Genomic DNA, 27900 nt, shown 5'->3' with positions numbered 1-27900 from the left:
AAAAAAAAAACAAAACTATAGCTTTTTAGATAAAAAACCAAAAACAAATATCAGACACTTTGGATTAACACGGCTGTTTCGGATACAAAGATTTGGGTGTAAAACTTATTCCGAGCAGAAACAAAACGCGGATGTGTGTGTGAGTGTGTATGAGCCAAATGCTCTCTCATGTGCTTGGACGTCATCTGCGTCCCTCCCTCTCCGTTATTCCCTCACTCCTCCCTCTCTGTCTGCGCCTCTCAGTCCGCTCTCCTGCCGGCCCGACCCCATCCTCTGTCCGGCCACAAAGACCCCCGTCGACTCCCAGGACACACGAGGGGGGATTAGCTGGGACACGACGAGGGAGGGGGGAAAAAAACTACCTGAACACTGCTGGGAGAAAAGCCGCCGATATCGCATTGCAGCATCTCACACATTCTCCCCCATCTGTAGCTCCCCTTTCCTTCCCTTTTTTCGCACATTGTTCCCAATGGAAACATGTAAAAATCAGTAAGCTGCGCCCTTCTGAGCACAACCAGCGGGCTGGGCACACTCAACGGGACCGTTAGCTTTTTTTTTTCCAGTGAGCTACGCGGGACCAGGAGAAAAAGACAAAAAACAACTGACAATTTTTGGTGGAAAGAAGATTTTTTCTTCTTCTTCACGGCGCGAGAAGGACACCAAAGTAAGTACCGTTTCACTTTCATGTCGGGTGGTAGACGTTGGTCGTTTTGTGCGCCTGAGTGTTTGCGGGAGACGCACGCTCCGCATCTTCGCTCACCTCAGACGTCATTACGCACTCATGCAGGAATCGGGCAATTAAAAATAACAGGCCGCTTTCGGTCTCTTAACAAAAGAAAGAGAATAAAAACGCGGCGTAAGCTGGGTTCATATGTGATGGTTGATTATTCCTGCCAGTGGCTGTGTAATATGATGACACGAGGGCAGTCTGGCGCTTGAACGGTGGATCGCTAAAGTTTGCTAACTAGCCACATTATCACTGTAACTAACACACACACACACACACAAGTCACAGCCCCACTATACAAATATAGTTTTAAATAATATATATCGTTTTTTCTATGTTTAATAATCTCCGTTTCACCCTCTCCTTCAGGCAGTCTTTAATGTGGTTCACTTTGCAGTAGCTACATTAAAGCAAATCTGCAGAATGCTAAGTAAACATAAATACTAAAGCTTTAGAATGAGAGGAGGCAGCTGTAGCTGCCGTACGGGAAATAATTGTTTGTTTTGTTGATGTTACCACAATGACTCTTTCATACTCAGACGTGTAAATACGTGACAGCAGGCAAGTATGTATAATATATTGTCACAGTTATAATATCCAAGAAGTAGGTTAATTAGAGGAGTGCCATATGTGAGTCAGACCAATAAAACCAATTTGTACAACATTTTCCATTTAATGTAAAGAAGTCCACTCTGGAGATGTTTTTAGCACTTAGCCAATATAGACCCACATTTAATAAGTTGAAAGATACTGTATAAACAGAAACCCCCACTTTACTATATGCTTTAATGGCCAGATAATATAATATTTTGTTTCTTGCTAAATTGTTTTTTACATTTAATTAGCATTTTATTAACAAAACAAACCGTTGATAGAATGAGATGTCATTAAAGTCTTCTCATATTCAGTTCTTGTTTAGTTAACCACCATAGTGTATATATATGGCTTCACTGTAGGAGCCACTATTGTTTTATGTTTGCAGCTCCGGCTACCAGCTGGCACCTCTTGTGTTTACTGCTTATTTAGGTGTATGTATTTAAGGGACAGCAGCTACAGGTGCTGCCTGTTGCCAAGGCAAACATCTTTTTGACTGTGCTATCGTGTAACTATAACGTGTTGAGAAGATGTGCACTCAGTGGTACTTTAAATAGACACTACATTTACAGTTCTGTCACCTTATGAGGGGATAGAAGTACTTTTAACTTTACAGACTTTTACTCCCGTGCAGTGAAAATAAAATGAATAGTGGTCCAAAAGGGACCATTAAGTGGGATTTGCACTTCTACGTTAAATCTACACCATAACCTATGCTATAACCTGACATTTAACTCCCTAAAACTGGAACTAGATGGTTTGATATTGTTGTTTCTTCCTATGTATTTCTAACTACTTATTCTTTCACTGTCATTTCTTTTTGATGGTCTGAAAGATCAGTTTGAAGAGAGAAACCCTACTGCTAACTAGTGTTTTGGCTGGTGTGCACACCAGCACAATAGTGCATTCCAGAGCAGCTCCAACAAGCCCGACTTAACAATCCAAGATCAGTGACTGTAAGCAGTAAAAAAAACTGTAAAGCTTTAAAACAGTGTGGCAGCTGTTGTGTATTTGTGACTCGCTAAAAAAGCTGTATGCAGAACATTGAGAAGGCTCTATGTCTGAACATGCTGCAGCAGTGTTTTTAGAGTTACAGTGTGTAAAATCTCTCCACTAGATGTCAGTAGATTGCAGATTGCAGTCAACTACGTTATTTTTTCCAACAACTTCCAATTCATGTTGATAAATCTTGGTAAGGTAGGACAAATATCTCTGGCCACTGACTATCTGTAGTTAGTATAGGCTGTTAGTCTGCTGTTTACCTCAGCTTGTGTCCCCTTGTGTCTCCTCTTGTGTTTACTCTGGAGGAGGCTGTAAAAAATTTGTGAAAGGAGTCCAATAGTCAACGAGTCAGTGAAGCTTACTTGTATCTAATGATAGCGATACTGAGATGAGCTGTTGCATTATCCTGAACTTTTCTGAAGCCTCCGTGTCTGTTAGCTGCTGTTAGCCGGTGTTAGTGAAACTTTCTTCGAAGTAGCTCATTGTTGGACACTACGTGACTAACTCTTATGATGTGAGAATGTAATCAAAGTGTTTATTAAAGAGAAAGTTTCATTTTTATGACATTTGAGCCTAACAGTAGCTGGCATAACATTAACTTATAACCAGCTGTTGTTGTTCTTGTTTAGCCGGCTCATTGTCAGTTGTCTCGAGATGGGAGGGTGGCTGTATGTCTAATCTATACATAAACTAACTTAACATATACATATATATATATATATATAAAAAAAAAAAACACCCATCACGCCCCTGCGGGCGGTTTATCCTTCAAGCTCGGGTCCTCTACCAGAGGCCTGGGAGCTTGAGGGTCCTGCGCAGTATCTTAGCTGATCCCAGGACTGCGCTCTTCTGGACAGAGATCTCCGATGTTGTTCCCGGGATCTGCTGGAGCCACTCGCCTAGCTTGGGAGTCACTGCACCTAGTGCTCCGATTACCACGGGGACCACCGTTACCTTCATGGCGTCCCTGGGTGGGCGATATATATATATATATATATATATATATATATATATATATATATATATATATATATATATATATATATATAACATAGATTGTTCAAACTGCTGCCTTCATGCAGGTGCTACGGAGTGGTGTTTACTAAAACCAGCTGCCACAGACACAGTTTCTTGCCCCAGTTTGCCACTCTGATGAACACTGTGAAATCAGCCACTTTTATATCATTCTGGTCATATGCACGTTGTCTAGTTCTTTTCTCCGCTGTCTATGGTATATATGGGGATGATCTCTAGCTATATGCATAAAATGTGATTGGGCGGAGCAGCGATGTCCATCACAGCCAATGTATTTGAGACGGAAGGGTAACATGGCCGCTTCCACAAAACGGTATCTGCTTCTGTGTATTTTTAATGGATTAATTCTAAGTTTATGAGAATGATTAAATTTTTTTGGAAGATTTAATTACACACATTTAATTTCGTTTAGGGTCATCTACTGATCGGAAGGTTCGTGGTTCGATCCCCGGCTCCCCCAATGTGCATGCCAAATATTCTTGGGCAAGATAGTAACCCACTAACCCCAAGTTGCTCTCCAGTGCATTCATTGGAGTATGAATGTGTGTGAGGTAGAAAGCACTTACAAAGCATAGGAGAAAGTGCTTGTGTGAATTGGTGAATGTGGCATGTTATATAAAGTGCTTTGAGTGCTCTGGGAGAGTAGAAAAGTGCTATATAAGAATCAGTCCATTTACCATTTACACTTATCAGTGTTTACACTAATTTACACTAATAATCAATTTACTTTTCTGATTTTATTAGTTGGAAGGCACTCAACTTGGGAGTGACATGACTCCCAGCTATTGCATTTGTGTCTATTTGCGCTGCCATTAGGATATGCTGAGTAAAGGATTGACTCTGATGATTTGCTTCCATGCAGTCCTCTAAAAAAAAAACTGTGCCTAGTCTTTCAGGATTGACATTGTGCGTAGATGAAATGCTGATTGGTTGAAAAAGTGGGCTTGTAAAGGAAAAGGAGTGACAGTGGAGTTCACTAGGAAGAGGGAGAAACACCATCAAAGATCAAAAAAGCAGCATGAGTACCACAAACAGTGGCCGCACTGGACAGTTTTCATTATTTTTAATGCCTGGTTTCGCTTCCCCATAAAGAAGATCTTTGTCTATTATCTCCTTAGTGGGAGGAGCTAAACTAAAGGAACAACAACACCACAAACATGACCAAGCAAGAGTAGCCCTCAGACTAGGTGCAAAGCATGTAGATAGGGTCTGCAAATTTCTGTGTAGAACCAACATAGAGCTATGCCAGCCCCCCTTCCGGGTTATGATGATGTCACAATTACTGTGACCATAAGCGCTGCTTTAGATAGGCTGCTTCTAGCCTGTGCCACACTGTTGGTTGATGACCATCTGTAACTTTTTTGAAGGATTTCACGCAGCAGTTAATTTAAATGATTAATCAGTCATCCAATTAATAACTGCTGTGCTGCTCTTACAGACTGAATTTTTGCATCCATCCAAGTTAAACATCACAGAAGTCCAACAGCAGAGAAAATAAAAGACAATGCAGTTTTTCATTAACCTCAGCCTAACCTGGACAGATAACAGCTGTCAGCTGTCAATGATTACCTCTTCTTCTTCCAAACTGTTCAATGAGTAATCAGTAATTCTGTTGTCTGTTTTTGAGCGTCCTATATGTCCAGAGGGCAAACCGCTTGGCCTCAGCGAGAGCGCTGTGCTTGCTCAAAGGGGCCGAATTGAACTGTGAGGAGAAGAAAATCAGTATGACGATGTCCCCACACCACCTGAACAAGCCTGTTCAAATCAGTCTGCTGCCTGATTGAACGGTCTCATCAATAATTCATCAGTGTCACAGATCAGTGTCGGTGGTACTAAAACCGAGCGACTTGTGATCTCTATCTAACACACAGACTGCGTGACAGTGATGAAACGTTGAGCTGTCCGTCTGTTTTAGGATGATTTCGCATTTTCTTACACGTAAAAGATATAATTCACATTTATGCTTTTTTGTGTTTCTTTATTTGCTACGTCTAATAAAAATATCTATTTTAAAAAGCTATTTTTTTATCCAGTGTAAGGATGTGTAAAATGTGAACAATGTGTATGACTCACCCTGAAAACTCTCTGGCCCAGAATATCCAAAGCATGACCTGAGTTACAGCTAATGAACCATGTGCAGAAAGCATGTCAGCCTCCTGAACTGCCACTTCATCCCACAATGTGTGCATTCAGGTTTTCATGGTTTGTACTGCGATTCCTAATCCGTAGCTGTGACCTGGACCATAACACATAAACAGTGTATATAGGGAGGCTTGACATACTGTATTTAGTCCACGGCTGAAATGAAAGTATTTGAAGAGTTTGAGTTGCAAAAAAATTGTATGAATCCAACACTGCGCTACAATTAGGGGTTGATATTAGGGTTTGCCTGATTATCAGCCCAGCAGATTATGTGGCCTGATAATCTACTCTGGTCTCATAACAAAACACAAACTGTCTCGTGTTTATATGACAGTATGCCTTTGCAATTAATGTATTTTAATATGTCCGCAGCATCTATGCTGTCCACACTGTCTAGCAGGTTATGTGTCCCCTTGACAGCAAAGAAAACTGAGTTTTAAAAAAGGTGCCAGCCTTTGCATTTTATCCTGAACCACTATTTTTTTCCTAAACCTAACCAAGTAGTTTTGCTGGTAGAACATAACCAAGTGGTTTTTAATTCCTTAACCTAGAAATCTGTCATGTGCAGGGCTCAAAATGTGGACTTTTCTGCCCTTTTAAGTCTTCTTGCCAAAGCTTTGTTTCCAAAGGTCAGAAAAGACGTCAGGTCCGATTATTTCTCCAGTACTTGTAAGTGACGAGGCTTCCCTGGTTCTGGTTATTTGTTCTTGGTGGCTTATAAACCTGTTGGGAATGGACAAATGTAAATTATGCATAGCACAATAATAAAATCATCAATCAATTAATAATTAAGAGTGGTGAGTATAAATTATGTGTGTATGAACTCGAATCAGTACTTAAAACACCATATAGATGAAAAAACGTTGTGCCCAGAAATAGAAGATAATTAGATTAGATGTTGTGACTATGCCAAAGGGCAGGACAGAGGTGCAGTGGTGAGCAGTGTTTCTTCACAGCAAGAAGGTTCTGGGTTCAGACCTGCTGACCTTTCTGGGTTGAGTTTGCAGGATTTCTTTGTGGCTGTGTGGTTTTCTTCCGAAAATCCAAACACATCAATGTGAGCTTTGTTATTAGTTGACTGCATGCGTGAACTGTGACAGACTCGGGACCTTTTGCCTATATCAGACCCTTAAAATCATAGATGATGTTTTCCTCAATATCTGTAGAGATAATTTTTTCAATATGGCTTAACACCGTCCCCACCAATGATGACGTATCATGCGATTATGATAAAAATGTAACTTCATCCATCTGTCCATCTACATATATACATGGATAGATCTTCAGTGTAAAGTCAATATCAGATTTACAGCAGTCTAAATTTAGGAAATTCATTAAATAACTTAAACAGAGAATAAGCATTGAGCAAACACTTAGTGCCAAGTGACTGAGATGTAACTCAATATCCTTATCAAACCAGTTGTAATAAATCACCAGGCCCAGCAGTTTATGAGCCTTTAACTATGAAGTGACCAAGGTTTTTTTATCAACTAATGAGTGGGATAGTTTATATTTTACACGTTATTACTTTATCATACGTAAACTGTTTTGTTTATCAGTGATAGATATTGTATAACCTGTTTATATTCTAATTACAAATTTCTAACATTTTTATGTTAAAAAAGTTTAAAACTAATCCTGCGAAAAAGATTTATTTAGTGAATCCTTGTGTGTTTCCTTTTACAAAAACACAGTATTTGTGTGAGTAATACCAGGAAAAAATACATGCTAAACTTTAAAGTATGTTGGAATGAATTGTGTACTGCAGTATGCTGTATATAAATATAGATGAACTGGTGATACTTTGATCAGCAACGTATTATAGATAAGCTACTATTTCATCCTTTTTTTTTTAAACTTCCATATGGTTGTTTAAAATAAAAACAGCCACTTTTTTTTAAAGATATATAATATTTAAAATATACTATATGGGCAAAAGTACTGGGCCACCAACACATTACAGCGACAGGAGCTGCTTAGCCAGGGAAACCCATGTCTTGAAGCTCCTGGCGTTCAGTTTTTGTGCTGATGTTAATGTCAGTGGAGGTTTCAATTCCACAGTTATTGAGTCTGCAGTTTGTTAGTGATTTTTACTCACTTGGCGACCCCTCTCTGTAACTTTATGTGGTCTTCCACTTTGTGGTTGAATTCCTGTAGTTACTAAACACTTCCACTTTTCAATAAAACTATTTACAGCTACTGGTGGAAAATCTAGGAAGGAAGAAATTTCACAAACTGCCTTTTTACAACAGTGACATCCTGTTAAGTACCACACTTGAATTTAGTTTAGCTTTTCAGAACAACCCATGTTTAAAAAAATGTCCAACAGCAGAACTCCAGTCTTTTCAATTTTGCTAGAATTACCTTCAGTGTACCATTCTTTCTGGTTTCCAATAGTAGTTTTTATAGCTTATCGTGTGAGTGATCCATTCATTCACTTCATAGTTAAAGGCTTAGTTTTATTTATATAGTGCCAAATCCCAACAACAGTTGCCTCAATGTGCTTTATTTTGTTAAATCCCCCCAAGAGCAGTGGGGGAAGGAAACAGTGGGAAGGAAAACCCCCCTTTTAACAGGAAGAAACCTCCGGTAAAACCGAGCTCAGGGAGGGGCGACCATCTGCCACGACAGGTGTGGGGTGAGGGGAGGAAGACCTGAAAGCTGAAGGCTCTGCCTCCCATTCTACTTTTAAATACTCCAAGAACTGTCTGAGACTGAAGTGCTTTAATGGGGTGATACGATACTATGAGGTCTTTAAGATAAGAGGAGGCCTGATTATTCAAGACTTTTAAATTTGATTTTGGATTTTCATTTGCTGTTGAATGTGTCATGTGTGGATGGATATGAGTAAATGAATGGTTGTACAATCATAGGTGGCTTGGTACAAGTGACTCACAGTTAGAGCACATCACTACTGTCTTGTGACTTATGTTCCTCTGGCTGACTCAGCCCTCCACCATCCAGAAAAGGCTGACTGTAAATCTCCATGAGATGTTCTTAATCTGTGGAGATGAATGGGAAATCTGGAGTGCTTCCTTTGTGTGGTGGCAGCATGTTTACATTCCCCAAACTTTCCTGTACTCTGTACCAGGAACCAGTGAGTGTCTGTGTAGGTTTTTGCTAAAATTTCTGAGAAACTACATCACTTGTTTGAAAACCCAGGATCCAGGAAAATATAAAAAGAAACAGCAGTGACAGCTGGTGAACTGAGAGAGCTGTTGATAATCACCAAACATGCTTGTACTGTACATTCATTGTCAGAAAAACAGAAGGAAAGGGACATACACAGACAACTTCCTTTTCCCTCCCCTGCCAGAGGCTTCCTTTATTTTTATTGGACCATTAAAATGGTCAGAGTCTGATCATGTGACCCAGTGAGCCAATAGCATGAAGGGTTAGGAAAGCTGTGGGGGGGAAAGTGCTTTAACATGCTGAATTCACTGCATGAACTCAACAAGTCACCCTAAAAATACCCTCTGGGATCCTAAGCTGAACTCACCACATACTGCTACAATAATGAGAAATTAAAAGAACTTTGTTCCCCCCTTTGTTTGCTTTTGTGTGTATGTGTTTGGTGAACTAATCACAGCGGACACACTCATAAACAGTGTTTAGTCATTTTTAATTATAGGAAATCACATATTTATACAGGGGAATAAGTGCCCTCTGCTCTTTTGGCCATCCGTAGTGATGCTCAGAAGCTCATTTAGTTATCGGATTTCAATGAGATTACACCGTTGTTGTTGTTGTTGTTGTTGTTGTTGTTTTTATATAATGGAGTCGGACATGCATGCAAAAACCCTGCTCAGCGAAGCTCTTAAGATCTGGCAGCGCACTCTGGGAGAAGTGAGATGTAGGGCTACCGAAGTGGAAGAGCTGGCAAAGTGACCAGGAAAAATATGTCACCCTTCCCATCCACCACTACCTGTGTTAAAAGAAGGGGGGTGGTGGGGTGCGAGAAGGGGCAGCCCAATGCTCAGTCAGCCGTGCTCCTGCAACAGGAAACTGGGGCCATGACTAACACGACATGATGAGGAAAATAACTGAAGCACTCAACCATGAGACGTAGCCAACAGTGTCAGTGAGCTGCAGTTTACATGAAGTGAAGCTGAATTTCTTGAACTAGTTATGAAGTTAAACATAAAAGATCATTTATGGCTTTTCTGTTGCAGATGAAAAAATCTAAATAATCAGGAAAATTGTGGAATCATGAAACTAAAGAAACTTGTCTTTATTTAAGAGAAGACTTGAACTTAATTATAATCCAAATGGAAAAACTGAATAAATTAATAATTAACTGAGCTAAAACTCCCGCGGTCTGTCTGGGAGTGAATCTGGAGTTTTATTGAGGGGCAACAGGAAAGGGAAAGGATGTGCTGAATAGCAAAAAAAAAGGAGAAGGAGTCTTGCAACACAGAAAGTGGCACAATGTTTGTTTTAGTAATTGATAATAGCTGAAATTATAACTGTAGTGGTTTTTCATTTTCCCAAAGTCTGTGTGATTAAGTGGAATAATTATGAGCTTATCAGCTGCTACTTTTGGCTGCTCCTAAAGCCTGTGACTATGGGAGAAATACCTGCAGGTGAGCAACAGAGGTAACTACCAATGAAAGCAAAGAATACTGTTGATTGGCATATGATCTGCTCATTAAATACGTGAAAGTCATTCTACATCAAGGGCCACATACTGCCCACTTTCTTAAGTGGGTCAGATCAGTGAAAGTGGAAAATATGTGCCCACATTTTCCAAACCTGTCAAGTGGGCGGATTTGGCGTCTTTGCCGACTCAATTCTGGGCTTTATGTTTGACACCCCTATATTAGAGTGTTACCTGGGCAACCAGAGGTTTGGCTGTCCGTTGACGACAAGCTAGCAGCTTCGAGCAAATCGCTTCCAGTGTGTTTATTTCGATCCCAATTACAAATCGATTTGTGTCTCCTCCTGGGGTCAAACTAGGAATCTTTCACGTGTTTAAATATGTAAACAACTTCTAATCAGTCTGATGAGTTCAGTACACCAATAAAAGGCCAGTAGAGGAAGGAGATCAGTCAAACAGTACACTTCTTCTTTATATGACAAATGCTGGATTAATAATAGATAATCAGTAATAGAAAAACTGCATACTTTCCAGTTTCCATCTGTTGGTCAGGAGAAACAAGTAATGTTTAGATGTCCCCTTTGTATCCATTTAATGGGTGTTTTCCACATTATAAGGGTGTAACTTAAAGAAAAGGCGCTTATTTATTTCTCAGAGAAACTCTTTTTCTGCTCTGATATTAAAGTATTTCATGTGAGCTCTTATCAGAAACGTTAAAACCAAACACAGCTCCAAACACAGATAAGGACATGCTAAAAAATTTATGAACCGCACAGTTGTTTTACTGCTTCTGCTTCTCTTTCTGTAAAACTCTATCAAAATTAATGGCTAAGTAGGGTTTAGGCTGTAAATTTTAAAGATAGTCATGACAAGGAGGTATTACACATGGTTTTGGCTCTCTAAGCTAAGGAGGGAATCCTTTTCAAATAACTGGCTGGGAGCAGCAGGGTGGGGATGGGAGTGGGGATGAAGTGGTTACGAGGTTTTGGCATTCACAGCTGCAGTTGTTGGGAGGGGAGTTACTGTAGATCTGCAGGGGGACACCGGAGATAGAGTGCTTTGGGGCGCCCCCGCTGCTCAGCACTTACGACTGACTCATGACTCACGTCCCACAGATATTCATTCAAACCTCTTTACACTCTCTCTTTCTGCCACTCCCTGAACTTTGCATCAGAAATATTCAGCTATGTACTGTCTGAGGAGAAAGTGCTGCCCTCGACTAAGCACATGTGGAGGGAGAGATTTGCTTAGTTGTTGCTCTGCCTTTTCCTCTCCTGTGAGGGCCTCTTGACTTCTATGCATGTTGTATTTGCTCTGTTATATGCATGGTAAGAAACACACAGGAAGGCTTCCGCATAGGGGGAAATCATCCAATTCTCCAAATTATGTATCCGATTACAGTTGTCCTCCTATATACATAGCCAGGGATGTATAGTGGGTGCGTGTATAGCCAGTCTATAGACCACATAAGGGCAAAATATGGCCTGAGGGCTGGGAGAGGCTCACAAACCATCTCAGTCCAGCCCATGACATCCTCAAGGGAAAACAAGAAAAAACACCCCCAAATCATTAAGAGCCAGCATTATACTAAGAAATGAGAGTCCTGCAACTCAGACATGTTTTCACTGATGTAAGATAATGTAAGTGTTCTAATAGCACTTTAATTTTATGTTAGTTACGGGTGAGGTGCTTGGCCATTGAGGATGGGTTGGAGTAGAGGTGTTGCTCCTTCACACTGAAAGGAGCAAGTTGAGGTGATATTCACAATCTCTAACTAGAATGCCTTGTTGATGACATGATTCAGACATGTCAGGCTGGGAGGAGACCCCAGCAAGAGCTCAAAATGCCGCTGACATCCTGAAATATGTACAAAAGCAGCCGCACCACCAGCTCATCATCGCTTGATGTCAACATTTTCCACAAAAACACAGCATGTTCGGTTTGTAAATTTGTTACACGATAAGTTCAAACCTGGGAAATTCTGATTTTCATGTCGCTTTTTTACAACACTCGGTGTGTAATGCCCTTAAAATTCCCACTCAAACTCTGATAGGTGCATCAGGGGTTAAGCATCTACCTGAGGATACTTCACAGTGCAGATTGGAGGAATCAAGCCACCTAACTTCTGATTGGCAGGCCCCTGATAATTGCCACCCATATAACAATAATTAAAAAAGACTAGAAGTAACAGTGGAACTAATAAAAACGAAACTTTTTGAAACAGTAAAAACTGAACTGAGACAAATAAACCCACTCTCGAAACTGACTCAAACTAAACTGGAAGAAACAAAGAAAGATTCAAAATGAAATAAAAATTAAAAATGATGAAAAATTACAAAACTTTTTAGCTCAGTTATTCAGAGTTTACCTCTTTGCTTGCTCATCCCTGCTTATGGATACAGATTTTAGGAAGAACAATATCACTGTACTTGAAAGAGATGCTCATTTATGAAAGATCAACATTCCTACTCTCACTAGTAGTGAGATATAGGAGAAATGCTCTGTTATTAAAGCTCTTGGAACTTTAATAATAGAGAAGTGATCATATTTTAACGTAACAAATTTATTAGTAAAATGTGCAGAAATTACTCTACTGCAGCTGTTCATGAGGGAATCTCCCACATCAGCAGATATTTCCTTCAAAATGACTCAGAAAGGCATATTTTTAGAAAACGTATTTACTTTTAAATGAGCAACAGAAGTAGCAGCATGCTCCTTTAGTCTCTGTTGGGTCCGTTTGGGTTGTTGTTTTTTTACATCTTAAACCAAATTACTTTTAAAGGGATTTTAGTTTAAAAGATAATTGATAAAAATAAAATCATGAAAGCTCAGCTGAAGCTGCAGCTTGCTCCTAACATGTTAAATATTTTTTGTAAGATGGTCATATCCTCAGTCAGAACATCTTTAAGTGGTAACATTCTGATAAAGCAAACCTCCTAAAAGTTTTTCTGTTCGGCTCATGGAAACAAATACGCACAAACACTGTAAACAACCTGTTGTTTTCTCAGCCAGCGTCATGTCTACATTCGGTTGTATTCTCTTTTTTCACTGGGCTGTTTTCTTTAGAGTAACGCATTGAACTAGAGCAGGGCGATATGACCAAAAATATTTATCACGATATACATTTGAAAATTTACAATAACGATATAACTGACGATATAATTGACACTAGACAAAATACTTTACAACTCCACAACTTTATTAGTGCAAGAAACCCCATCAATGTATTTTCACTTAAACAAGCAGCTGTTTTTTATGTGCATTACAGTTATATAAAAATTTAACAGTGCAAATGCAAATTCCTTGCTGACAGTTTAACCATTTCCAGTGGAAATTGGCCGACATATCCTCAGCATAACCATGTATAATATCCACAAAACTTAAAAAGAGGTTATACACACACAATACGGTAATATTATGTTGAAGCACAGTACGTATCACTCCGCGAGGCGCCTGCCTACGATAGCCGTAATGCTCCGACAATCCATCAAGCGGTGCGGGTTCGTAGCTTAGCAAAGTCCCACTAAAACATTTGACAGATTTTCGAGTGCCGTGTACATAAAATCATTTCGAGGTCAGTAAACACAACCAGAATTCATACATAAGGCGCACGGGATTATAAGGGGCACTGTCGATTTTCAGAAAAATCAAAGGATTGATTTTAAGTGTGCCGTATTTTCCGAAAAACACGGTAATAACGACGGCCCGCTAGCATGCTCTACCAAAAATAGTGCTTTGTTGTGTATCTGACGGACGAAAGCCAAACCAGTTCCACACCACTGTAGTTGCAGCATTTTTACAAACCAATTCTGATTCATCCGTTTCATTCAACGATCCACTTTCGCCCTTCTCATTCTGTGTCGCCGCCATGCTTTTTCCACCATGTGTGTATGAAAACAAAGGCACTGCGCATGCCCATATTCTATCGCGATATTTCATTTTCTTATTGTTGCCCAACATTATACCGGTATTACCGTGAACGGTATGATATGGCCCAGCCCTACATTGAACATACTGTAGGAGCCGTGGTTAAAACTGGCTCCACTGCCCAGCAGCTTCTCTTCAAATAGATTTCCACCAGGATTGTGATGGGATATTATTTCAAAAATATAGGTGTGACCTGCGAGTTTTAGCAACCATCCAGCTGTCTTTTCTTCACCTATTTTTACACCAACAAACTTTAGGGTTTGCGGGTCTAAATGATAGCTATTGTATTGTAGCTTGGGTTACACGCTGTTTGAAAGTGTTGACTCCGTTTGTGTCCGTGTGCTTCAGGATGTTGTCGGAGCTCAGTGAGTGGTTCTGGCAGGAGCGGCGGTGGTTTCCGGAGGGCCTGGGCTGGGCTGACCTGGAGGATCGGGATGGACGAGTGTACGCCAAGGCCCGCGACTTGTGGGTGGCGCTGCCCATTGCCCTCATATTCCTCATTATCCGTCAGATCTTTGAAAGGTCGATCCATTTTTCACTCTGTCTTATTCTATCTCAGACATTTACCTTTAATGCGTTTATGCATTTCTTTATGTCTTTAATCTCTCCTGACTTTGTATTCAGTTAGTTTATGCTTTTTTCCCCTCGGTAGTTACTTAATCCTTCTTTTGTTGTGCCCAGATCTATGATGAATAAATTCCCATTGTTTCTTCAGCTGTTATTGTTTTCCACATAAGTGTGCAAACAGCGTTCCTGTTTCCAGGAGCTAATCAGCGTTCATCTGTGTTTCCCTGCTAATGCCAGGAGACTCTGTTCCTCATTGTTTTTCATGTCTACCTCCTATTCAGCCACAGAACTGTCAGAATATACAATAAAAGAAACAGTGTAATCAAGACAACACATTTAAAAAATATATATATATAATAATAATGGATACTTTATTGATCCCCATGGGGAAATTACTTGTTTTTCTCTGCATTTGACCCATTCACTCTGTGAAGCAGTGGGCAGCCCACTAAGCAGGCGCCCGGGGAGCAGTGTGTAGGGACGTAGGGACGGTACCTTGCTCAGGGGTACCTCAGGGTAGCCGTTAAGTGGATTCGAACCGCCGACCTTCCGATCATGGGGCGACCACTTTACCTACTGAGCTATCCCTGCCCCATATATATATATATATATATATGTGTGTGTGTGTGTGTATATAATAGCTTGAATATCGGATTATATAATATTTAATAATCACACCTATGCTTCCTTTCTTTGTCACTGTTTTTTAATCCCAACATGTCACAATTGCAGGATGGTGGCCACGCCTCTGGCCTCGCTGCTCGGGGTTGAAGACACGGTGCGGCTCAAGGTCCCACACAACCCCACACTGGAGTCCTACTACTGTAACATTACCAAAAACCCCACACAGGTAGATACCTCTGGCCTTCTATTGCAACATCACAAAGGCTCTAATGCAGCTCTCGACTGAATCACTGGGAAAATAATCAAATCTGACCTCTTTGTGCTGTTCTCAGTCTTCAGTAGCAAGTCTTTGCAAGAAGACTGGCTACTCAGAAAGACAAGTGCAGCGATGGTTCAGGAGACGAAGGAACCAGGACAGACCGAGTCTGCTCAAAAAGTTTCGCGAGGCCAGGTATGCATCCGTGCTCTTCTAAACATATATGACTGCTGTAGAGTCCAGAGAGTGTTCCTCTGGCAATATGAGCACATTTCTGAGGGCAAACGTAGCCCTCTATTTCTGCACTCATTGCAATGTTGCCCCTGCTCTCCACACGCACACACTCACACATCCAACCATGCTTATTAGCACAGGGCCTTTGCAGCTGGGGCTCTGTCACCACTGTTGGTTATTTTTATTTGTAAGCCAACATTTACTGTAACAGAAGCCGAGTTAAACCAACAGCCTGATTACAAGGCTATTGAGGCCAGCTACTACCAGCTGACAGGATTCACAGATACGTACAGTACAATAGACAGCAGATAACATGATACCGATACTAGTACTGACAGCATGCAGATATACTGTCCACTGATATGGATGCAGAGAAATCCTATGGTTATATTATCCCATGTGTCCTGTTTGTAAGTCTTTCATGATCTGTTGGCTTGGGTGTTGTTTATGTTTGATGCAGATCTGTGAAAGCTTTTAACTCAAAAGATCAGTTTACCATTTTTACCCAGAAAACGGTGGACACGCTGTGTACAGTGGATGAAAAAGTCACTGTAATAAAGAGTGAGACAGAAATACAGTTTGTACCCACCACAGGGTCTCTGTAGCTTCTCTGGAGCCTCTGATTGCATCACTCATGAGATGGAGTTGTAGGGGAAGTATTACAGCTTTGTTTTTTCCTACAAAGCTCAAAAGACATGACATTTTTCAGTGCACGCTCACCCTGGAAACCCTTTTCAAACCCGGTTCTCTCACACCCTTTATTTCCGTCAGTTCTTGGTAAAGACATAAATGACATTAATGATGGCACTTCCTGCAGAGATGTTGCTGATAAATATGAAAATTACAAAACTGTAAGTGTAAAATCAGGAGGCTCCAATATTAGGGCTGTGCGATATGACCAAAATCTCATATCCCGATATAAGAATTCTATCGTCCAGATAACAATATAAATCACAAAAATGTAACATTTTCTGTAAATTCTGTGAATCTCGGGAAGCTCGTGTTGCGTGAAGTGTTTCCAGCTGCGCGTCATGTAGCTGGAGTCGAGTGTTTTAACCGATGCATGAAACTATACATTTTTAGACATAAGTTGCCGCTGCCGTTTTCTTTATGAGTATTTATTACACGGCGTGCTGCTGGGAAAAGCCTGTTCTAACGTTTATTTTTTGGCACCTGGCGGCTCTTTTTTTAAATTCTCATCCGTAAATAATCTGCTCTTTCACGTGATTCAGTTTATTTTGAAAAGTCTCAACAGGATCTTGAGCTTTATTGTGAAAGGTTTATGTGGAACATAAACAAGCGGACACGCGATGGTGTTACCGTCGTTGTTGCTAACCACAACGCATAAAAACAGGCGCTTGTCCGTCAGTAGTGTGATTATATAAAATATAAGAGAAAGAGAGAACTTTAAGAAATTAATATAGCCACTACAGTGACCATCAAAACGATGAAAAAATATTGGCGTAAACAGTTTATTTTGCGACACCACGAAACAAACGACAGCGTAAAATGAAACGATAGACGTTTTTATATCGTCATGCGATATATATCGTTATATCGAACAGCCCTAACCGATATGTTTGCCAAGTATTCGGATGGGTTGAAGTTGAACCTGTTTGTTCCCTGAAGAAACTCATTTGTTTCATTACATTTGCATTACTTAGCCGTACGTCATGCGTTAGCAACATAAAGCTTAAGCTGTAGTCAAAGTCTCTTCCACTCAAATCTTTAATGAAGTCACACGCATGATCTGTATTTTACTGTTTAAGTATTAGCTCAAAGAAACAATAGAACACCTGCCTGAAGCCGCTGGAAATGGAGTCTGCAGTGCTTTAAGCCTGACTGCTCATCAGCATTTTTGTTACTTGTTCAAAATCAGGCTTTGGCTGCTTGGCTGGAGTCACCATACACTCAGCTTTAACCTCACTCTTTCTTTGCCGCTTTAGCTTTGGTTTAGCTTATTGCACATGTTTTCAGGAGTTGATGTCACTTTAAGAGCAGTTGTTTCTGGGCCGGCTGTGCTTTACACTTTAGCGGCACATTTTTGTCCTTTGGTGCCAGAAAAATGAAAATAATAGTTTTCTGTATCCCACCTCCCTTCACATGAACTGAAGTGATCTGATTTACAGTGGGGCAAAAAAGTATTTAGTCAGCCACTGATTGTGCAAGTTCCCCCACTTAAAATGATGACAGAGGTCAGTAATTTGCACCAGAGGTACACTTCAACTGTGAGAGACAGAATGTGAAAAAAAAATCCATGAATTCACATGGTAGGATTTGTAAAGAATTTATTTGTAAATTAGGGTGGAAAATAAGTATTTGGTCACCTCAAACAAGGAAAATCTCTGGCTCTCACAGACCTGTAACGTCTTCTGTAAGAAGCTTTTCTGTCCCCCACTCGTTACCTGTATGAATGGCACCTGTTTGAACTCATCATCTGTATAAAAGACACCTGTCCACAGCCTCAAACAGTCAGACTCCAAACTCCGCCATGGCCAAGACCAAAGAGCTTTCGAAGGACACCAGGAAAAGTATTGTAGACCTGCACCAGACTGGGAAGAGTGAATCTGCAATAGGCAAGCAGCTTGGTGTGAAAAAATCAACTGTGGGAGCAATCATCAGAAAATGGAAGACATACAAGACCACTGATAATCTCCCTCCATCTGGGGCTCCACGCAAGATCTCATCCCGTGGGGTCAAAATGATCATGAGAACGGTGAGCAAAGATCCCAGAACCACACGGGGGGACCTGGTGAATGACCTGCAGAGAGCTGGGACCAAAGTAACAAAGGTCACCATCAGTAACACACTACAACGGCAAGGAATCAAATCCCGCAGTGCCAGACGTGTTCCGCTGCTGAAGCCAGTGCATGTCCAGGCCCGTCTGAAGTTTGCCAGAGAGCACATGGATGATACAGCAGAGGATTGGGAGAATGTCATGTGGTCAGATGAAACCAAAGTAGAACTTTTTGGTATAAACTCAACTCGTCGTGTTTGGAGGAAGAAGAATACTGAGTTGCATCCCAAGAACACCATACCTACTGTGAAGCATGGGGGTGGAAACATCATGCTATGGGGCTGTTTTTCTGCCAAGGGGACAGGACGACTGATCCGTGTTAAGGACAGAATGAATGGGGCCATGTATCGTGAGATTTTGAGCCAGAACCTCCTTCCATCAGTGAGAACTTTGAAGATGAAACGAGGCTGGGTCTTCCAACATGACAATGATCCAAAACACACCGCCCGGGCAACAAAGGAGTGGCTCCGTAAGAAGCATTTGAAAGTCCTGGAGTGGCCTAGCCAGTCTCCAGACCTCAACCCCATAGAAAATCTGTGGCGGGAGTTGAAAGTCCGTGTTGCTCGGCGACAGCCCCAAAACATCACTGCTCTCGAGAAGATCTGCATGGAGGAATGGGCCAAAATACCAGATACTGTGTGTGCAAACCTGGTAAAGACCTATAGTAAACCTTTGACCTCTGTTATTGCCAACAAAGGTTATGTTACAAAGTATTGAGTTGTATTTTTGTTATTGACCAAATACTTATTTTCCACCCTGATTTACGAATAAATTCTTTACAAATCCTACCATGTGGATTCATGGATTTTTTTTTTCACATTCTGTCTCTCACAGTTGAAGTGTACCTCTGGTGCAAATTACTGACCTCTGTCATCATTTTAAGTGGGGGAACTTGCACAATCGGTGGCTGACTAAATACTTTTTTGCCCCACTGTAAGTGGAAGTGCAGAAAACAGCATGTTTTATGATTTTTTTTTCTTTGTGTCTGCCTATCACACACATCATTAAAGAGCTTTTGTAACACAAATTCGATTAGTAACTGTGATGTGATGCTGAATTTGTGTGTGTCACAACAGCTTTAAGTGGGCTAAATGCTCAAAAATAGCTTAAAATAGCTTTTGAAGTGATTTTGTTTTCCTGGTACACATGATGGGAAAAATAACTACAAAAACCAAACAAATAAAGCAAATAATATTTATTGTCAGGTATGGGCCAAGCATTTACATTATTTCAGCCAATTTACAGTGATGTGTGTGCATATGTGATGTGTGGGTGTGTATGTGTGGGTGTGTGCAGGCGTGCATGTGACTGCATGCTTGTCGCTCTCTGGTCATGGTGTGTCTTTCACTATGCGGGCTACAGCGTAAAGGCATTTTTCTTGTGAATCGATGTATTGTGGATGTGCACACAACAGGCTTTCTGTATCTCTCCCTTATTCCCCCCACTGGGGTATCTCCCACACTCCCACTCCTTCTCTGTATCTGTGTCTCTGCTGCAGCGTTTTCTGTAGCGTCTTCTCATTACACCTGTATGAGCAGTGACAATGACTTATCACTGTCTCCAGTACAGGGTGTTGTCTAGTGGCTCTCATTGTCTGTTATCACATATTTGACTGTGTCTGTGTCTCTGTGTGTGCATTTGTGTGTTCCCGCGTGTGTGTGTTGTGTTTGACATTATCAGCAGATTTTCCAGGCAGTTCACGCAGCCTGGCATCTCTCTTTAACTTGTGTGTTTGTGACTGTAAGCGAGAATTTGTGTGTGTGTGAGTGAGATGCATTTATGTGTCTGCTGGTAGAAAATGTGCCTACTGTCTTTCCTCATTGACTGAGTAGAAAGTGTGTTTGTATGTGTGTGTGTTCTCTTGCAGTTGGAGATTTACCTTTTACCTTCTTGCTTTCATTGCTGGCCTGGCCGCCCTCATCGATGTGAGTACTGCCATGTTAACCTCGACCACTCCTCTTCCTCCTCTCATGCTTTTATGTATATTCATGACCTGTCCAGCCTTTTCCTTTGCCGTGATAACCTCACCTCTCGCGCTGTCAGAGGGGGAAGCATTGACTCATCCTTGTGCTGAGTCAGTTGTTATAAATACACCTGTCGTGTTTTGCTGTCTCATTCCCATCCTGCATGTCCTTCCAGAAACCTTGGCTGTATGACCTGAAGGAGATGTGGCAAGACTTTCCTGTGCTGGTACGTCTCTAGAATCACTAAGTACAATAAATGCACTGCGTATCTGTTCATTAAATTAAGCTCCAGAACAAAAAGGTCCTGGAAGGTAATAAAGTTTCTCCCTGCCTGTCCTGAAATGATGGAAGCAACATGTCTAGAGTGGCTTTTCTTCGTTTCGGTTTCACTTTAGATTTGATTAGTTATAGTGTTAGTTTTAGTGTCTTTAATGGGTGACATTTGTCAAGGTCAGATTTAAGGACTTTAAAGCAGGTGTTTTAACATAAACACTTCTCTCACAGTCTCACTGACGATCCCAGACTCTGTGAATATCTGTGCCAAAAGATCCTCAGGCTTTTTATTTTGGTTTAGTAAACTATACTCCCTCGGTTGGGATGCGTGACACATATAGATTCAGCTGATACTGGATTGGAGCCTCTTTTGTCTTTAGAATTGCCTTAATTTTTCTTAGCCTGAATTCACCAAGATGCTGGAGGCATTCCTCAGAGATTTTGGTCTATATTGACATAATATCTTCACACAGTTGCTGTGACAATCATGCAGCTTGGATGTGTTAACTGGCACTCTCTGAAGTTAAACCAGACATTAGTCATTTTTAAATTTACACCAAAATCAATTTCATCAGAGAACATTTAGAAGGTTAATCTGTAATATAGGAAAAAGTACAGCCCCACTTCCCAGTAGTGATTTGCACAAACTGTTATATTGACTTTAAAATTAACGATCTGTATCCTCCCCTTCAGACTCTCTTGCCGTCCCAATATTGGTACTATATGATTGAACTGGGTTTCTATGGATCTCTACTCTTCAGCGTCGCCTCTGATGTCAAACGCAAAGTAAGTGAATTTATCTCAAGAACACAAAGATTTTCTTTATTTAGGAGTACAAAGGATTTGAACAGGAAAAGGAGGAAAAGACATTTGTCTTTCCTCCCAACCATTCATCCATCAATTTTTTGCTGCTTGTCCAGTCTGGATGACAGAGTCAGCAGCCTAAGCAGAGATATCCAGACCGTTTGCCCCCCAGCCACCTCCTCCAGTTCTTCCAGTGGAGCACAAAGACATTGCTAAGCGAGCCAAGGTTTGCCCTGGAGCCCCCTCCAGGTGGGACATGACCAGAATACCTCACATAGATGGTGCCCAGGAGGTATCCTATTCAGATGGAACCACCTCAACTGGCGCTTTTCAGTATGGGGGAGTAGTGACTGTTCTTTGAGCTCCTTACCCTACCTTTAAGGGAGAGCCCAGCCACCCTTCGGAGGGAGCTCATTCTCATTATTTTGGTCACTACCCAGAGGTCGTGACCATTGGTGACTGACTAGTAAATACACAGCTTCGTGTTCATGTTCAGCTCCTTCTGCTGTGTACAGCATTCGCACATCACTGCAATCTCCTGCACCACTCTTCCCTCACTTGTGAACAAGACCCTGATACACTTAAACTCCTCTATCTGAGGCAATAACTCAGTCCTGTCCTGGAGTGGGTGCTCCACGCTTTTCCAATTGAGAACTTTGGGAACACATCAGACTTTGAAGTGCTAATTCTCATCCCATATGCTTCACACTCACGCTCAAACATTCCTCCAGAATCCTAAGGTTGACTGACAGACAGACTCTCCTCTGTCAGTTAGTCTGTTAGTTTAGTGGAGTGTGACTCCCCTGAAGTTGGAACACTCTCCAGTCCCCCTTCTTAAAGAGGGGGTAAGACAGTAAGACAGTCCCAAATCAATGTCCCCAACTTCCATACAGTGCAGAGACGTATCAGCGACAACATTTCCACAACAGTTAGAACCTTGAGAAACTCAGAGAGAATCTCATCCCGTGGTCCATGAGACTAAGTCATACTGAACCCAGCTAAGCCCTATGATCTAAGGGCTAAGGGTGAGCCCATCGACCAGTCCTGCCTCCGGGGCTCCAGTAACCCCAATGCAGGTGAGGTAATGTGGCTCCATAAGCGTCTTGTGAATCACACTTGGCCTGAACTTTCACCTAGAACCAATTTGCCTTGGCAGACCCTACTGGGGACAAATTTTGACAACGTGGCATTTAGGATTATTAGGGCAGACAAACCCCTTTACCATGATAAGGTGGTGGTTCAAGGAGAGGGGGCATGCAAAATGAGTATGTCATTTGTGCAGACACAGCCACTATTGAATCTGTGTGGATATAGCATCATAATTCTGCACACAAGGCTGACAAAGAGTCTTTCGTCACTCTTCTCTGATCAGTTTCACATCTGGCATGGACTGTGAGTGGACATTAGGCTGCTGTGACACGTGTGTGTGTGTTTCAGTGTGCCTTTGTGTGACATGTGTGCGTGTGTGTTGTGCGCCTTTGAGTGTGTTTGGCTTGGACTTTGCTCAGCCTGGTCAGCTGAGCACAGTGGGGTAAAAACTTTTGCCAAACTCTTTCACAGTGTGTTTCAGCAGCACAAAGTCTAACCCAGATAATGTTAAGCTGGATGTACTTGCATTCTCATGTACCTGGTTAAAAAATAGTGCACGGTTATATATATATATGTGTTCTGTTTCATGTACACGGCATTAATTCAAAAGCATCTTTACCCCCCCACCACCACCACCATCTATCTCCCCCTCTCCAGGACTTCAAGGAGCAGATAGTTCACCATGTAGCAACAATCCTCCTCATCAGCTTCTCCTGGTGTGTTAACTACATCCGTTGTGGAACTCTCATCATGCTGGTGCACGACTCCTCCGATTACCTCCTCGAGGTAAAGCCTCACCTCATTTTATACACTGATGGAAAGCACGTGCCCAAAATCAACTAACCTGTAGCTCGACATATATTTACATCCTGTCATCCTGGAGATATTTTACTCCGTGAGGTGTGAGAACTGTGTTTGAATGTTGCACAGTTTGCACTGATGTCATTTATCCCTACCACCACTAAGCAGGATGTTTTGGCCTTTGAGTATTCTGATGTTTTTACACTGATCACATACTGCCCCCTGTGGAGGAAAGTGCAATTTAAGTATTATTTGTGGGATATAAACACTTTAGACTTTCATTAATTAGCATGGTTTTTATCAGGTAATAGAAATATTTGTAACCTGTTGCTTTTTTTTCTTTTTCTGTTTTTTTATTCGGGTCATTCCCTTAAGCATTAAATGTATTTTAGTTTGTCAAAGGACCATAAATAGCAGGAATGTGATACTGACTCTTTGCCAAAGACTGTATAAGTGGTGAACATAGATGCCATGAAGTCACCCACTGTTAGCAAAGTCCAGTTAAAAGTTAGGAAGATTTTATCTGAGTGTTTGCCAGACACAACGAGCGAGGGGTGGAGCTTACTGTGAAAATGGGGGACAAAGCACACAAATCATTAGCCAATAATCTGACACATAATTTATAAAATGAACTTCATGCTTTATTCAGCATGGTTTGAAGTTACTGGCCGAGACCATAAAACCACCAGAAAAGTGTCACTGAGGTCACAGAGGAAGAAATCTGAAGACCAGAAGTCTTTTTGTAATCACAGGATCGCCCCCTGCTGGCCTTTAAAGAGAATGCGTGTTTAAAGCGCTTTCACTTTAGCCTCTGAATCTTTTACAGATGCATTGGCTAAGTTCCTCCTTTATACCACGAATACTCTTTGGTTTTATTACATGCAGGTCATTCATGCAGTCAAGCCCAAGAGGACCCATTTACAAACAGAAAAAGCTATGAATGAAGTTTAAATGCTTTTTTTCCCCCAGAAACTTTCCCCTTTTGATAATTTATTTTTATCTTTTCCACTAACAGTCTGCAAAGATGTTCAACTATGCTGGGTGGAGAAATGCCTGTAACTACATTTTCATTGTATTTGCTGCAGTCTTCATTGTCACCCGCCTTGTTATCTTCCCCTTCTGGTAAGCACACACACATACATATACACAGATTTGAGACAGTCATTTTGACTGCTGCAGTATACCACTGTTTGTCGTGCTTCACTCTCCTTAATCCTCGCCGTTTCTCTTGCAGGATTATTTACTGCACGTGGGTGTATCCAGTCACCATCTATAAGCCATTCTTCGGCTACTACTTTTTCAATGGGCTGCTGATGACTCTGCAGTGTCTACATATCTTCTGGGCCATTCTCATTATACGCATAGCAATCCGATTCCTCACCAACAATGTAAGCAAACCAAAAGAGATCAATTAGGTCAAACAGGAAAAACTAAATAATGCTGCAAAACATTTATTTCTGTGAGTCAAATTTGCACATACTCTCTTCTGAAAAGCTGCAAATCAAAAATGAATAAGGCGTTTGAAAGTCTGAGTTTGTTCTGACACTCTGCAGAGCTCCAAGAGAGCATGAGCAGGAGGTCTCCCCGATTAATGATGATGTTTATATATTTTCATGAGCTTTTCCTCGTGTTCTTCAGGAAAAAGTGGATGATGAAAGAAGCGACAAAGATGAAACAGACGAATCAGAAGAGGAGGGCGACGAGGAGGCAGGAGAGAAAAAGCATATGAAGAAAAATGGCCCGGTGCAGAATGGTCACACAGTCCACAACAACAACCACCGCAAGAGGCAGTGAAATTAAAGTCACGGGATGGAGAAACATGAGAAGGACTTATATCCCTCAGTAGAGGAGCAGGAGGGAGGGACCAGTGATTCCCTAAAACCCAGAACAGCGGGTATCTGAGGAAATTTGGCACTGTTACTTTTACACAACACACATTCATGTTTTTTTAGAGGGCACAGAGATCCAGCAGATGACATACACTACATTAAGTGGCACGGCTCTTCGCTTTGTCATCAGAGGAAAAAAATGTATCACTGCCTTTTGTTTGATGTTAGTCCCAAACGTTTTCAATGAGACGGGGAAGAAAAAATGGAGAAGAGCAAAGTTTGGAGAAGACAGATGAGGGGGCGGAGGAGGTGATGCTGCTTCTACTTTAGCTTTCATGTTCTGACTGTGTGCCTTAGAGCCAGCTGACGGCTACGAAAAAGCCATTTTAAAGCCTTCTGCTTTGAAATTGAGTTGCTTTATTCTTTGTTTGCTTTTTACTAACAGAACAAAACAACTGAAAGTGGGTTATGTGAAGGTGACACAATAGGGCATTTATTTCCCCTAGGTTTCTGTCTATGCAACTATCCGTTCAGCTATTGCAATGTCTTTGCACAAAAGTACAGAGTCTCTCATATAAAGTAATAACCTGCAGTAGGACTGTGCTCCTCTGCTCTCCGGTGTGGTTTGTGCCATTTGTAAAGTGTTCTGGTTTGAGTTTAGTAATCAGCAAGATTTTTTTTTAAAGGGGGGGCCTATCGTGCTGGTCCATATTTTCTGTCATAAACTTTTAATAATGGATGTTCACATTAAACATTAAACAAGTTTCAGATAATGAGGTCTGTGCATGTGCAGGCATTCCCTGTGAGCCAAAAGCTCAGACTTTGCGTTACTCTAAATGCTCTATTTCAGGTAGTTTTTTCTACCCCTGCATCTGTGTGATGTCACAAAGAGAGGCTATCCCTAATATGGTAATCTTGGGCACACAGCTCTACCCACTTAGTGTTAAAATCTTTTGTTTACAAGAGGCAGCCAATCAGAAGAAAGCTGGCTCATACCTGATTTATGGCACTGTGTTAAAAGTGTGACCTAGCCAAAAACCTCAGAAACTGCAACACATCTGTTTGGCAGTGATACGCAGTGTAAACTTAGCATGCTGTTAGCACAAGGATAAAGCATTAGTTGAACAGCATCTAATAGGCCTTAATTGTATCTAGCTTGTCCCTTATACTATTACAAATATCTAGTATTGTGCCAGATTTATTAGCTCGGTTTTACTCATGTTGACAGTGACAGTGCCCGAGTATGAACGCGAGCATCACCCGCTGCAGTGGAGATTCAGCGCAGTACTATAAACCATGCTTCAAAGGGACCTGGCAGGGAGCTAAAACCGCTTCTTTCAAGATAACCCATGATTATTCTGAACTGTGAATCATGCAAAGCTCCTCTAGCAGAGTCCCAAGAATAAAAATATGGTGCTGGAAAAGAGCATAATATGTCCCCTTTTAACTTCTGTTCATTCCTAATCCACTAAGGCTCACTTTGTACAATTCCTGCTTCCAGTAGAGTCATCTCCAGAGTTCAACAGTTCTTTGGTGTTTAGGCTATAAAAGAGCCAGAAATGAATATAAACTCCGATAGAAAACTTGAACTAACTGCTAAATAACTTTTTCCTCTCTTCTTCAGCTCAAGCAGTTTTGCATTGACGATGCCACCCACTGAAGAGCGATGACTCAATGCGAATGGGCGTTGCTCTGTTGAAATGCTGGAGTTTCATTAAGTACAGTGGAGCAGGACGGTTTCGCAATTTCAGATTTCCTGAGGTCACTGCCCAATAGTCTGGGTTCTGATTGTTAACCCGGCTGCAAATTTAAAGTGTTGATCTGAGTAAATTTTTTAAGTATCATTCTGGGTATTAAATGTGTTTACAGGTATGTTCTTTGAAACTTTTATTTTGTTTTAGTTTTTAGATGAAATCATGAAATGAGTGTTACAGAGTTTTGTTGCTCTAAAGCTTTGTATGTCAAGTGCCTTATCTGTAATGTATGGGAAGCTCTCCTTGTCTTCATGCCCTCTCCTTTTCTTTCCTGTTTCCACCTCACATCATAGATCCAACCTGCTACATGCTCTCACGTCTTCTCTTCTTTATAAAATGCCTTCCTTTCAAACTCACCCTCATTCCACTACCACGTTCTTTTTAACTAACCCCCAACCAACCAGCAGCCTCTCTTCCCCAGTGATACAGAAGAAACAGCTGTGTCCTAATTACAGTGTTATTATTATTTTTTTGTCTGTTTTTTTGTTTAATGATGCCTAAGTATTGTTATTAATGGTAAAATCAAAGATCATGAATCACAATGAAACCAAGTTGAATTTGTGGTTATTTTCGCATTCATCACGGCTAATCCTAAGTAAATCAGTCCTTTTATAATAAGAGTATATTATATATACAAGGGGGTCACACTCATTTTTAATTACATCGTGGACAATATAAATTCATTTTAAGTGGGCTGGACCAGTCAAACTTTCACCTAATAATCTATATTTACACACAAGAAAAAGCTTTGAGCATAATAAAGCTACTACAGTTAGTCCCTGAGGTAAAAAAAAAAAAAAAAAAGTTAGTGCAATAGACTCACTTTTACACATTAAAAATAAGTGCTGCGTTTAGAAAATCGAAGAAATCCACCACTGCTCTGT

At 41.1% G+C, this 27900-nt stretch overlaps 1 protein-coding gene across 1 annotated transcript; it reads left to right on the top strand.

Moving 5' to 3' along the window:
- Nucleotides 1-227: 227 nt before the first annotated feature.
- cers2b (ceramide synthase 2b) lies at nt 228-27563 on the top strand. Its single transcript, XM_085291995.1, has 11 exons — nt 228-664; nt 14373-14546; nt 15324-15441; nt 15548-15666; nt 20370-20427; nt 20642-20692; nt 21433-21525; nt 23290-23418; nt 24449-24555; nt 24668-24821; nt 25072-27563. Exons 2-11 carry the CDS (start codon nt 14374-14376, stop codon nt 25225-25227), a joined length of 1158 nt encoding a protein of 385 aa, XP_085148121.1. The 5' UTR covers nt 228-664; nt 14373; the 3' UTR covers nt 25228-27563.
- Nucleotides 27564-27900: the final 337 nt, after the last annotated feature.

The sequence above is a fragment of the Mchenga conophoros genome, linkage group LG11, assembly GCF_057382185.1.
Source record: "Mchenga conophoros isolate Kocher_MC1m ecotype Shallow Benthic linkage group LG11, M_conophoros_male_GT1.1, whole genome shotgun sequence".
In the NCBI taxonomy this organism is placed as follows: domain Eukaryota; kingdom Metazoa; phylum Chordata; class Actinopteri; order Cichliformes; family Cichlidae; genus Mchenga; species Mchenga conophoros.
Note: the sequence above shows the minus strand (reverse complement) of the source record. Positions and strands in the feature narration are given on the sequence as shown.

Bases quoted from the DNA above. Each gene is read 5' to 3' on its own strand.
- cers2b (XM_085291995.1), top strand. From the start codon at position 14,374: ATGTTGTCGGAGCTCAGTGAGTGGTTCTGGCAGGAGCGGCGGTGGTTT. The intron at 15,442-15,547 runs GTAGATACCTCT...TGCTGTTCTCAG, and splicing joins TTACCAAAAACCCCACACAG to TCTTCAGTAGCAAGTCTTTG. The intron at 24,822-25,071 runs GTAAGCAAACCA...CGTGTTCTTCAG, and splicing joins TCCGATTCCTCACCAACAAT to GAAAAAGTGGATGATGAAAG.